The sequence below is a fragment of the Drosophila bipectinata genome, chromosome 3R, assembly GCF_030179905.1.
Source record: "Drosophila bipectinata strain 14024-0381.07 chromosome 3R, DbipHiC1v2, whole genome shotgun sequence".
In the NCBI taxonomy this organism is placed as follows: domain Eukaryota; kingdom Metazoa; phylum Arthropoda; class Insecta; order Diptera; family Drosophilidae; genus Drosophila; species Drosophila bipectinata.
In genome coordinates, this window is record NC_091739.1 from 10,517,389 (window position 1) to 10,531,313 (window position 13,925).

Here is a 13,925-nt window from a genome sequence, read left to right on the forward strand (position 1 = left end):
TGTTCAAAATGTATATTCGTTTAAGTTATTAGTGATATTGGCCTAATCTCATTTTTGCTTTATGGTCTAAAATTTTTAAAAGTAGAATTATAAAAGTTATAACTCAGCTTGACACACATTTGTTTAAGAAAACTTAAATCTGAAAGAATAATTCAAAAGAAACCCTAACATTTACAATTTCATTCAACTTTATGGTCATTTGAATTCAAAAAGTCTGCTGACAACGATCACGTTCTGATTGCTAAAAGTCTATGTCGAAAGCCAGCCCGGAGACCAGATTCCAACCGCAGTGACAGTGCCGATAATAATAATCATAACCCCATTCAGAAAAGGGAAAGTTGCGGATACATCTGCGAGATATGTGTGGTATGCGGTATGTGCGCTCTGCCCTTCTTCATTTTGCAGCATTGGCGACGGACTTGCAAATTTTATGAGTTGTCAAATAAGATGCGGCCAAAACAAACAACTGTCATGGCTAACAGGCCCGACCGCCAAGTGGCGTCCAGCAGGCTGATCTATCGGCTGGCAAACACCAGTAGCGCGGACCACAGCTATCCCAGCTCCCGCCACACTGACTGACTAACTAAATAACTAACTTAGTGAGTGACTAGCATGCCGGACCGGACAACTGGATGGGCTCTGGGTATTGGGTATGCGTATGGATATGGTTATGAGTTGAGGGTAAAAGTACGCAAATAGACAGTGTCCAGGAGCCCAAGTAAATGAAAGTCACCGCATCGCATCGCATTGCCTCGCAATATCCCATCCCCGGGGCGAGAGAGTTGGCGAAATGCGAGTGTATGTGGATCGGAGTGGATCTGGAATCTCGAATCTCGGCAAATGACCGCGAGCAGGATGCGAGTGCCACTGCCAGTGGCGCAGAGACCCCACGAAAGTGTTGAAAATAGTTAATTAAAGAGTTATGAATGTGTGAAAATGCAATGAAAATACGCTTATGAATTGGGCTCCAAGCGTGTGGTGTGAAAATGCATTTCCAGATCAGCCAAAGCTCCCAGCTCAGCTTGGATCGAATCGTCTCAGTGAAAGCGAATTTTATATGCATCTCTCCGGCGAGGGACAGCGGGATGTCCACTTTTTTCTTATAAGGGGATGAGGAAGGGGACAGGGGTCCAGATGCCCAGGGGAATTTAACGCATTGCGTAAATCTCAGATAATAATGATCACTTGGAAAAAAATTACAGCGTCTCAAAGATTTATAAAAATGTAAAAAAAAAAAAAATAGTTTACAAAAATGATTCATTACATTTTTATTTTCTATAATAAAAATAAATAATTGTATGTGAAAGAAGATTTATTTAAAAATGTTTGCAAATTCTCTCCCACAGCAAAATATTAGATTTGCATTTTTTGGTAACTCTCAATAACATTTAAGATTTCTGATAACTAAAACAGGTCAAAAGAAACCAAATTAGAATGATTTATACAAAATTCCCATTATTTTATTTCATTTCTTAATAGATTTCAGTTTTCATATCATATTTAGGGATCACAAGAAAAGGTGTGTCTGTATATTAATTTAAATCTCTCCATGAAACATAAATGATGCTATGAATTTATAATATTAATTAGCCAGAAAACTAGCAGTGTCGTTATAAAATGAACCTCTACTTAAGATAAAATGAAAAATGGGTTTATTTGAATTTTTCTCAGCGTGCATGTAGGGATGCAAATCTGCCACGGCGCCGAATGTTGAATTATTTGACATTTAATTAATTTTTTATATTCGCTGCTTTGGGTGGTGCTGGCTGGCAGAAACATGAGAAACGACGCTTTCACTGCATTGGCCCCAAAGACCTCGAATCCAAGCACCGCCCAAAACATATGCCCATTTCAAAGAGCCAACCTCTGATTCGGAGTGCATCGGATCGAAAATGGATAAGGCATGTGAACTGCTTTTTGTTCTATTGTGTTGTTGAGGCGACCACATTAACAACAGGTTACTTTTGGCTTTTGTCTGGTAAAAAACAAGAGTGAACTCATAACAGTCCAACGGGCTTCAAAGCCATAATGGGTGGCTGTGAAAAAGTAAGCAAAATAGATAGAGTAACGAGCACTGCAGTGCATGAATATATATGCACTTATATTTTATTTATATCGGTGCTGCCATTGTGGCTGACACTGCACCACCAGTACGCCCGTTCGCCAGTCCTCCAGTCCACCAGTCCACCAGTACACAAAAAAGAAAGTTCGGGTTAAATTTTCCTTTTTCACCAGCAACATTCACTGCCGTGGCGCGTGCAGCTCTGCAGCTGGAAAATGTAAGCTAACAACAAACTTAAAAACGGCATGAATGAACAACTGAATGGATGATGACGAAGTGAGTGCCGGACCTAGCACTCCCAATTGCCATTCCCATTGCCATGGCCATTACCATTTGCGTTGCCATTACCGTCGAGTGGGTGTTGACACAGCCGCAACCACACTGAAAACAAAAATAGCAACGAACTCCCACAATGTCGATGATAGTACCGATGCCACTGCAGTCAATCACGGAGTGAAAACGCAAAACAAACTGCAACCGCCACTTAATAGCTTTATTTTGAACTTGCAGTTGGTAACAAAAAAAAGTGGGCGTCATTTCTTTGGCCCAGTTAGGAGCCCAGAAGATGAGTGGAATTTATAATTCCTCAGACAGCGAGACTTAGTTGCTCTAGCAGGTGAAAATATAAATGTCTGTAACCGTAAGTTTCGGAAACAGGGACTACAATTTTCTTTATTTTTTATATGCTTTTGTCTCAGGACTTTGCTCTCAGTGAGCCCATTTTCCTTAATCGAATTAAAACCAATTAAAGCCACTTGCATCTTAATTTCTGTTAGTCTTTGTATTCTTGAGAGTTGAGTGACTCATCATCTTATAATGAATTTTTAAACATGAAGCTAACGAAGCCATTTCCAACAAATAATTTACACTTGACTAAACCTTACAAAGTATACACTATAAACAGCACCCGAATGCTTTTCCTAACTGCAGGTAGCATTCAAATATTGTGGTAATTGACTTTCTTTTAGCTCTTTATGGCCATGCAAATGTTCCCCGGGCCTGAAGGTTTATGACGTAGTCGTAATGCCCGATCTTTTAGGGTCTCTTTAGGGTCTTGCAACAAGAGATGCAAGCTCACTCTTACTTACTTATGACTGCCTTAATAGCCCACTGTCAGCCGGAATAATAGGGAGTTGGCTTTTGGGCTCTGGCATTTCTCCGTTGTTGGTGCCCTGTCATGGGAACTGCGGCATCGCCCCTCAGACGCAGGGAAAGGTCAAAGCAGTCTGTGGCAAACAGTGGGACGCAAATTAGCGGTTTGTGCTGTAATCATTTAGCTGAAAAACCTGCCACGCCCATTAGCATAACCGCCGAGCTGAATATGTCTCTTTTTTCAGCCTTCCCACCTGGCAACCACCGTTGGAGATACAAATTATAAATGCACGAATCGGTCTCGGAATGGACCGCATCACTTTCACTTTCCATGCCAGCCCAGCGCAGAGCGTGGAGCACTAATATGCATCTAGCAAAATCGAAAAACACAGACCAAAAATAAAACATTTATGGATATGGCTCACACTCGAAATTATCTAATTCGACGAACATAATCAAAACCATAAAGTTAGCTCGATGACGCGATGAAGCCGTCGATGGCATCCATTGCGAAATCGGAGCACGGATGTCGCGGCGACATCACAGTCAATATGAAGTATATTAGCTGTATAATAAAACTGGTAAGACATGGATAAATGTATGATAACTAAGTTGGTCTTCAAATATACAAGTATACTTCCGCAACAAAGTTTCAAAGTGTCTTCCAATTTAATGAAAAGGATCAAGGCTCTAAGGAATATATTTCATTGATTCCATTATTAAATACCCATGCTTTAAAGAAAACACTTGTTTTTACATAAAGCAATCAAAAAATCTGTATAATTAATTAATGAAATCATTCTAGTGAAGACACATTTATTTTGGAAGATGCCGTCCATAAATCAGTTTAAATGCGTCTGGAAGTGTATTATATGTTCGCCGTTTGGGGGCTCATTTCGTTCCATTTCTTGTTTATTGCAGCATTTATTTAATAATTTATTAGCGTTTGTTTTTCTTTTCATTTTTATGTAATTCGTTTTCCGTTAAATGCCGCTTATATTGAATAATTGATGGCAAAGTGTGAGCAAATGATGGCGCAACATGGGACAAGGGAGGCAGGAGTCGCCGCCAGCGTTAAAATATTATATAACGCGTGAAAAACTTTTATGGCACCCGAGTGCAGTCGAAATTTGTCCAGAGCAACACATGCGACAAACAGGGCACTTTCTTTTGAAAGAGAAAGGGTTTCTGCCCGAAAGCCTGTCTTCCTGCTTGTCTTTTGCCTTGCCGGCCTGAGAAACTTGCCGAAATTGCATTTTTTTTTATTGAGGTGCACGTGTGGCGGGCCCCGAGCCCTTTCGCTTTTTCTTCGAGGATTTGAGGTTTTTTATTTCAGCTTTTGGCCTCCCAACTTCCAGCTTCCGCAACTTTCACGCAATTGCTGCGGCAGCAGAAAAAGCAGCAGCAACGCCCTTGTTGCTGGATGCTGTGCCCCACTTTGAGGCATAAATAATGCATCGATTTCGAGGCCCCAGGCCAAGCCGGGCAACCTTTGCGATCGGAGATCGTGTGATGCGATGCGATCATTGCATTCTTTAAAGTGAAATTTCTTCGTCCAGCGGATGATCATTGCGGCAATGGTCATTCTTTTGTCTCTTCTACCCCTTAAGGTTGGACTTTTTTCTTGCTTTAGTTTATGGCCACTCAAAACGACGCTGTTAATTAAATTAAGGCAAATAAAAAGGCGCATAACCAACTGGTTCGCAATGAATGCGGAGGAAATGCTGGCAAGTGAATAAAGCCGACAATGTGTGTGAGCCGTAGTGTGTTTCTGCTTCTTGGCATTGAGAAACTTTCTTCTTTTGCTTTCAATGGTATTTCGGTCAAAGACTGCCAACGATGCTGGTGATAATGACATGATGAAGCCAGAGCCGAACCGAATCAAAGACCTTTCGGGCCGGCTTTTGAATTGATTGATAAAACGGTATTTCCGGTTGACCTGCAACCACAAAAGTATAAAATCACAAAATCACTAAGGCACACAGCTAACGGCGGCGCCCATCGAAGTGAAGCCAACTGGAGTGCCTGGCCAAGTGCGATATGGCCAATTAAAATCAATAATTAAGGCCTAGGAATTGCTCTTCAAAAGCCCACACCAGTACATGCTTTGGCCAAATGAAAGTACCCGGCATGATACCGCGGCCAAGTCAAGTGTCAATGTCCAGTCCACACAGTCCACTTGATGGCTTTTCGTCACGATTGCGGCTTACGATGACGATATTAATAATGAAATGTGCATGCTTTTTGGCAGGAGCCGCAGCAAAGTTACAACTACAACTATAAAGCAACAGCAACCACAAGCAAAGCAGTTCGAAAACAACTTCAGTGAAAGTTTTTTGCTACGGCCACAAAACTCACTTACTGAGTACGAGTACGAGTATTTATGTCCATGGCCACAAGTGCGAGTGCGAATGCGACTGCGAATTGAACCTGCGCCCCTCAAAAAATACTCGAAAAATCCCATTAGAGCTGCCCAGCTGCTGGTCCAATGTCCAGAAATTATGCTTTGGCCGCGTTGTTGTTTGCAATTGTTATTGCTAATGTTGAAGTATTGTCTTGTCGGCCATTGTCTTGTTGTCCCCTGTGTAATTAGTGTGCCGAAAGAGATTCGCTCGAAAGTTCCCCGTGTCACTTCGAAAGGGGTTGACACGGGCCACTTAATGGATTATGATTCGTGCCCCAAACTGACACGGGAAAATTTCACACCTGACCTAAGCCAATACTTATCGCCGGGCCATTAATCATAATGTGTCCAGGGCGCCGGATGTGGTAAAAGTTGTTCTCCACTCTTTAGTTTGCACCTGCTGCACCCAATCGAAATGGCGCTCTATCAATGTCACATATTTGAATTTGATGCCCCGGCGGTGGCTGTGTTTCTGTGGTCATTGTCCATTAGCAGTTGTGTGTCTGAAATTCAAATTGGATCAGTTGACATTCAGAGGCAGGCGGAACACGCGCCAGACTACGCGGCGTATACGTAATTTTGTTTGCATGTGGGTCGTTTATTCGCCGAAATCGAGTGGCTTTGAATGCAATAGCAAAAATGGTCAATCACATTACGAGATTACATTTTGGGTATTCATTTCACAGTTTGGTTGATTCAGGACCAACATACTTTGCAATAAATTCCACATCAATCCTGTTGATTTTGCTTATTAAATATTTAATCGTATACTAGGGAAATCGGGCAAATTTAATAATTTATTTATGGATGAATAAATGGGCAATAATGGAATGTCATTTGAAAAAATGTAATATTTTATGGCATTCCTATATGCACCTGCTTTAATGTGTCAAATGCAGTAATAAATTTTATAGACAAGAATAGGCAATGACATTATAATAATTGTCACTTTCAATTGATATTCAAAGCTATGCATAATATTCAATTGGCCAGCTGTCATATATCTTATCTAAACATTCCAATTCAATGGCTTGAAAGCTAAAGTAAAGGAATAAGTAAATTATTTTAAAGCCCAAAGTTATAAACACCCATGCTGACCCAATAAGCTTTATCTGAGAGATCGATTTTGGCCCGAAGCCCTCTCAGTCAGTTTCAACCACTTCCTTTTAGCCATCCTTTTTGGCCATCTCTCCTGCCTGGTGTCTTGCGTGGCCAGCCAAAAGAGCAATAACTTAGCCGGCCATAAGCTTCCATATTTATGTATGAGTAACTGTAAACTCTTGAGAAAGTGAAACTTTTTTCTTGAATATTTTTTTTAATCTTTCCGATTTATATTGCGCCTCACCCAAGGCATCCGCTGCCCAATCACATTCACATGACCGGGATGCTCGTCATCGATATATCGATGTAACTGAGTGAGTCGCCCCGCTTTGTCTGCCTGGTGGCTTGGCTCCACCTCAAGGCATAAATCGAGTCCAAAACGGATATGGGTAGCACTAAAAATACAAAAAATAACAAAAAACAAGACAAAAACAGTCAAAGTCGAGCAGAGCCGTGCCCAAAGTCACCGGCACTTTCTTCGATTCGTTGGGATCCACTAAGAAAAAAAATTGTTGAATTCTTATTCAACTTAGAAACTTTTTACTGACAGAATATTTAAGTTCACAGTACTCAAGATAAGTTTTAAATTATAAACACCATATATTTTTATTAATTTCAAAAAGTATTAGAAACATTCCAAAGGGATTCTAAAATTTTAAGCTAACACATAGATTTATATAATTTTCTACTACATATAAAATAATTTTATTATTAAATTTATTTTTTGTAGTGTACCTGCAACCTTAGAAATGCTGAAAATGTAAAATTAAAGAGTTGGTTCAAGGGGAGTGCAACAACAGCAACTGGCAACCGGTATCGATATAAAAATAGTTCGGCTCGGACTTTGAGACTTCGAGCGCGTGTCGGCCACAGGGACCCGTTTCTGTCACTACAGATGGCCAAAATCCCCCCCAAAAAAAAATCGAAGAGCCAAACCACAATTTGACTTTAATTAATTGTCAGTGGGTTGGGCTAGATATTTTGCTGAATGAATGGATGGGCTGGGCCGGGATGGCTTGGACAAATGGGTCGCACATCGATATCGATGGCAGCTCATCTCGGCTGCTTGGGGAATTAATTTGAGTTTTGAGAGAAAGGCCTGACCTACATCAGGTGGTTGGCAGCCCTACAATGACTTCTAATTGAGATATTTAGTGGTGCTCCAGATCACAGGCCCGGCACAAAACACATATAGACAATTCCGTGACACGATCGGAGTCGAAATCTGAGGATGGGGCTGGGGTTGGCCAATCAGCGGCAAAAAGTGAGCATAAAATTGACTTTTATGCCTGCTTTTCTAGCGGCTGAAAGTCTAATCATTATGGGACAGAAGAGACAATAGCATTGAAGAAGACAATCTGAGGAGAGATGATGATGATCATGCCGACCGAAAGCCATAAGAAAAATAATCGTAAAAGTGAGAGTTTCCACTTCGTAATCAGTTTTGGCTGCGGCTGCGGCTTTGGCTTGCCATTTGCCTTGGCTTTGGGCTTAAGCATGGGTTTGGATTCAACTTTGCCTCTTTCTTTCTTTCTTCTGGCTGTCTTTCCCTTCAACTATAGACTGTAAGGCAGAAATTGCCGAATCATGAAATGCAAATATCTGGCGCCTTTTCTGCTGCCCCGCCTACATTGTGTAATAGCCCAAAGATCACGGTTCGGGAAAGACCACACAAAAAACGAAAGCTCCGAAAGCAATCCACCGACTGATTTTTCGAGAAAGAGTAACAAAAAGGGGGCGTGGCAAGAGCTGTATTAATTGCTCAGGTTTCACTTTCAAGGCACTTCAATTTCGTTTCATTACGAAAATTTGTCATTATCGTAATTATGATCGAGCGAGGAAGCATTTCACTTTCGTTGCCATCGTTTTGTTCTTTTGTTGGCCGAAACGAGCAGCTCACCGGCCCTCCATTAAACGGGTTTGGTTCCCTTGTTCGTTAATATGTTGACAATATAAAAGTGTCAGGCCGACAACTTTCACACATCTGCTGCTCAGCATTGTGCGAAAAGTTGTAAATGCCACTTGAAAACGACACTTTTACTGCTTTTGGCCCAGACCCAAGCCCATGGACAGGCCCAGGCCCATTCCCAGGTCCAGATTCATTTCATTTCATTACATTTCTTTGGCCATGGCTTGCTTCCAATCGTTGGCGATTGTACGAGTTGTATTATTCAATGTCAGCTCGCTTGGCCGCTTTGAATTATGAACATGTCCAGCCTACAGCAATCTGCAAGTTGCAACACTTTCACACACTGCACCTGGCCAGCCGGTTGCCACCCTCCACCTGAATCTCTGATCTTCGCAGTGAAATGGCCAGCGTTTTGCCGTCAAATCCGTAAAGTGTACATTGACCCAAGTCGCCAAGCCACCAAGCTACGAGACCACCAAACCGCCGGACCATCGCTGAACCGCCAAATGGCAACTGCTAACTGCCAACTGCCGAGTGCCGACCGCAAAACCGGAAAAGCTCTCAGAGTTGGGGCAGTCGGATTAGACCACATAGACAGCCAACTGCACTACACCGCCGGCGAGTGCCTGTTTTTCAGACCGTAAAAGGCTCTGTCAAAGGCACTTGTTGGTGGATTAAATAGAAAAAAACAAAATGCAGGCTGAAGAAAATAAAAACCAGCATGTGCATATATTTCATGTTTTTTTGTATGTCCAGATTTTATTATTTTTTCAGGTAAGCCCCTGAATTTGGATTCTCTTTATAACCCCCTAAGCTTATACATTTTTTTTAATTAAGAAAAATATGTTTTTCAACAAAGTGAATAGTGTTCATTTATTTTATTTATTTATTTTTGTTTTACTTTTTTTTGGAAAAATAAATTAAGGTTTAAAACTTGGAAAAGAAAGTGGCGCCATCGAAATTTCTTCTGAAAGCTTTTAGTACATTCATAGTTGGATAACGATCGAAGCTTTAAGCCAAGTTTTCAGAGAAAGTCCACGATCAAGTTTCCACTCCAAGGTCAAGACCGTTTTGAAGTTTAAGGTAAAATGGAGAAAGTCTTAAATGTATTTAAGAGAATACTTTTTGGCGCAGAAACATATAAAAGAATCTGCTTTTATTCGCGGCTGAAGAAAAGTTTGCTATGAAAATAGGAAAAACTTGGCTATGGAAATTTAAGTTACGTAGGTGTATGGTATATATGTACATATTACGACAAAGTTAAATTGCTAAATTGCTAAATTATTGAGATAAATATTGACTAAAAAGGTTAAGCATCAATCATTAATTGTATTAATAATGGAAAAAACTAAGCTTGTAAGAAATAAAAATTAGGAACAGTAGGAAAATGGAGCAAACAACATTTTCAAGAAATCGCATCACGACAAAGAGACAACAAATCTAAAAAATATTTTGTCTCAGGATTTTGGTGGCAAATCGATCCAGAAATCGTTTAAGGTACTCCGTTCGAGAATCGGATGAGAATTGGGGAAAATATAGCCATCACTGTGGACCCTATAGGGGAGAACTCCATTTTCAAGGGATCCCATCACAAAAAATTAACAAAAAATCTAAAAAATATTTTGTCTCAGGATTTTGATGCAGAATGGTGGCGAATCGATACAGAAATCGTTTAAGGTACTCCGCTTGAGAATCGGATGAGATTTAGGGAAGATATACCTTGTGGACCCTATAGGGGAAAACCCCATTTTCAAGGGATCCATCAGCAAGAATGAAAAAAAAATCAATGAGGTTATGAGATTATTCTCTTAAAGATCGACCGACTACATCCGATGTTTGCGTGTATATCCTGCTTTAACTGCAAGGGCATATTATCTTCGGCTTCTCGGAAGTTAGTTTGTCTCTCTTGTTTTTTTAGAAACTTTTGTTTATATTATGAGTTTTAAAATAGACCGTTTATATTTTGGAGCAGACCCTTCAAGCTAAAAATTTTTATTAATGAGTCTATTGATTTTTGATTTCCCTTTTTTGTGAGCTCACCAAAAATAGGTTCTCCAGACACTTTCCCTTTTTTCTAAGCAAATGGCCATTGGCGACACGATTGGATTCGGAAGGGAGTGTGTTTTCACTCCCTAGTCGTGTGATTGACAATCGGGAATGACTTGGCGTGTTCCTCCGAGTGCGTCTGGACAATGGCGATTGATTTAAAGCGTGACACCGCCGATGGAGAACTACTTGGAAGTTTCACTTGGTAAACAAACCAAAAAAACACCATCGCTGTGAGTGTGTGAGCTGTGAATGGCGGCAAAAGCAGAACATTGGATGCTAAACAAATCAAACAACAAAACCCCGAAGCTATGAAGCCACGAGACCCGAGCCCCGATCCCCGGCTCCAGCGTCGTTCCAAATGAGCGTACAAAAGTGCTCAAAAAGCAGTCGGCGACACATTAATTGCTAACGTATTTTTGTCTGAAGAAAGCCAGAGCAGAGTCAATGGCATTCGTCTACGTGCCCGAGCATCCAGCAGCCAAGATCGGAGCGGCTAAACTGGGTCATATTCATAAGTAAGGCGCCCATCAGCGGCCGTAAGTGCCGTTTTGCCGGTTTACTGAGCATCAACTGCAGTTACTTAGGCCCAATTGAGCCGAGCCCATCTCGAACTTTCTTTGGCCAAAAGGTGTTAAGCGACCGACAACAATGGCCAGCGTCTGGCAGGTGAAAAAATGTACATGAAAGAAGTAATATTAAAGTACAAGTGCCTATTGTTGGCATCTGCATTGAATGAGCCGAAATGCGCGTAGCTAAATGTTTGTTTATTTTTTAGCAAATTGCTTTTGTTCGTATTCTGGCGGACGCCAAAGAAAGTGCAGTGAAAATGAAGTTTATTCAGAAGCTGAAGAAGAAGCCTTAGCCAGAGACAGAGCCACAGCCAGAGTAGAAGCAGAAAAGTGGGGAAGCGATGTGAAATAAGTGGGTGAAATTTTAGAAAACATTTTCAGAGTTCGATTTTTTCCGGCTGATAGCAGAAAAAAATACAGAATGAAATGAAAGTTGTGGATGCAAATTGCTCAGCCAGCAGCAGCAGACAACGAGGCGTATGAGTGATGCTTTCGAGGGCTGTTCAACTTGGCTTCTCTACTATGCAAATTGAAAGGGAAAAGTGGCGAAGAAATGAGAGTCGAGATAGTTGGATATTTTTTTTATGTTTGAATTATTATTTGATTCTTTGATTTAGCAGCATTTGGTTGGGCTTTCCCGGGCGGTAAGGTGGGAGAGCCCAGATAGATGGAGACAGATTGAGATACAGATACAGATATAGAGACAGATACAGAGATAGGTGTACAGAGATAGAGATAAATGGAACAGATGAGAGATAGATACAGTTAGATGGGCGAGGTTTCAGCTGGATTTGATGGATGGACGCGACTAGTTGGTTGCAAACATTGGGAGTCCATAAATCAAAGGCGCAGCCATGAAATTAAAGATAGAGTGAAGAGAGTAAGGAGTGTGAAAAGTAGTGAAAATATTCGGGGTGGAGGTTATTTTCGGTTTGCGATGAAAGGAGGTTGTTGGTGTGGTGTGTGTTGTTTTCGTTATTTGTGATTGTTTGTTTGTTTTTTTTTTTAGTTTTTGTCTAATGGAAGGCACTTTTTGTTCGTCTCGTACGCGTTCTCGTTCAAGTAATAAATTAAAATAAATAATTTATAAGTAAATATAAATATAGGTCATCATTTTAGCGAATGTTTTCCCTCTCTCTCTCAAAGACCTTTGAAGCTGGCTGGACGTCAGTTTACCGCCTGGCCTGCTTGTAGCCCTGGTAGGCGATGGTCTGAGCGACGGGGGAGCTGTAGGCACCATGGGAGTCCCAGCCGGAGCTGCCGCCCGAGGACCATCCGGCGCTGGAGGAGCCACCGCCCGAGGACCATCCGCCGGAGCTGACAGCGCCAGAGGAGCCAGAGTTCTTGCCGCCGAAGAGACCGCCCAGACCGCCGAGCAGACCACCGGCACCGCCGCCGCCGCCGCCAATGCGTCCCAGTCCGCTGGAAGCACCAGCAGCCAGAGCCAGGAAGAAGGCGATCACGGACACAACCAGAGCCTTCTTGGCCAGGAAGAGCAGACCGAAGATGGAGCCGACACCGAGGACAGCGATCTTAGCACCAACACCCAGGAGGATGGGCAGGAACTTCTTCAGGAGCTTCTTCTTGCGGGTACGGGACTCGACGACCAGCTCACGGAGATCAGCCTTGATGTCATCGGGGATAGCACGAGCCACGCTGCGAGCGGCGTTGGCGAAGTTGAAGTTCAGGGAGCGCTCAGCGAAGAAGCTCTTGGCGTTGTCCATGAAGTAGTTGCCCATCTCAGCGGTGCGGGCCTCAACGGAAGGAGCAGCCTCAACAGCCAGAGAGTTGTCCAAAGATTTGCCCTGACGTCCTTCATTGGATTTCACGAGGGAGACACCGCCGAAGAGCTCGATCTGGGGGTTCTCGAACACAGACTTGGCCTTGCGGAAGAGCTGAGGATTGGAGAATGTAAGTATCGTATTAGAGTGGCACGAAAAGGTTGTTTTAAAGTACTTAGGCCATGGAAGCCAATGAACTCTTTTGTGAAATATTTATGTGAAATTGTAAATCAATTATTGAACCAATTTGTAGCTACTGGATAACAAATGTGTGGTTATTAAAAGACTTTTATCATATTCCACTGAGTGTGGTTTAAAGCTCTCATAAAAAGTGTGAAAAATAATGTAACATTTTGTTTTGCCACAATACTTTGTTTAAAAACAATCAAGTTGTTAAAAGTACTTGTGAAGCTTTATAATTATTTTAATTTTAGATGATTGGGATTTGCTTGGTTAAATTTTTGGCAATAATTATTCAACAGAAAGTTGAGCAACCCCTGAACTTCAACACTTTCACTATGGTAAGATCCTTTAGGGTTGAATCACTTCAGCTTGCACTGGTTCAATAATTTTAGATTTTTGGTTTCACTTTCACTGTTCTGCCACTTTCGGTAAATGTTCTTAAGTGGTTTGGAATTTGTTTTTTTTTTTTTTTTTGGTAATGAGTAATGAATAATCCTTGGGCTTAGTTAATCCGTACCGTGAGCTGCAGGCACGAGATGGAGTCGGTCTCGAGGCACTTGGCGAAGGCCCCGGACTGCTCCTCGGTGGCGGCCTTGACGGGATCGGCGGAGATGCCTGCTGCCAGGAGCAGGACACAAGCGGTGGCTACGAAGAACTTCATGCTGCTGGGAGCTGTTTTTGGGTTTGTAATTAAACTGCGACTGAATTCCTTGGGCACCACCGAAATCACTGGTGTGTTCATTCGAATGGAACAAGCTGCGGTTTGATAACTTTT

The 13,925-nt window shown here is 41.9% G+C and overlaps 1 protein-coding gene across 1 annotated transcript; it reads right to left on the minus strand.

The window, feature by feature from the left end:
• Window positions 1–12,152: 12,152 nt before the first annotated feature.
• On the minus strand, window positions 12,153–13,925 carry Osi6 (DUF1676 domain-containing protein Osi6). The gene is made up of 2 exons (XM_017248389.3): window positions 13,668–13,925; window positions 12,153–13,081 (listed from the first exon to the last, which is right to left on the minus strand). Exons 1-2 carry the CDS (start codon window positions 13,890–13,892, stop codon window positions 12,359–12,361), a joined length of 948 nt encoding a protein of 315 aa, XP_017103878.1. The 5' UTR covers window positions 13,893–13,925; the 3' UTR covers window positions 12,153–12,358.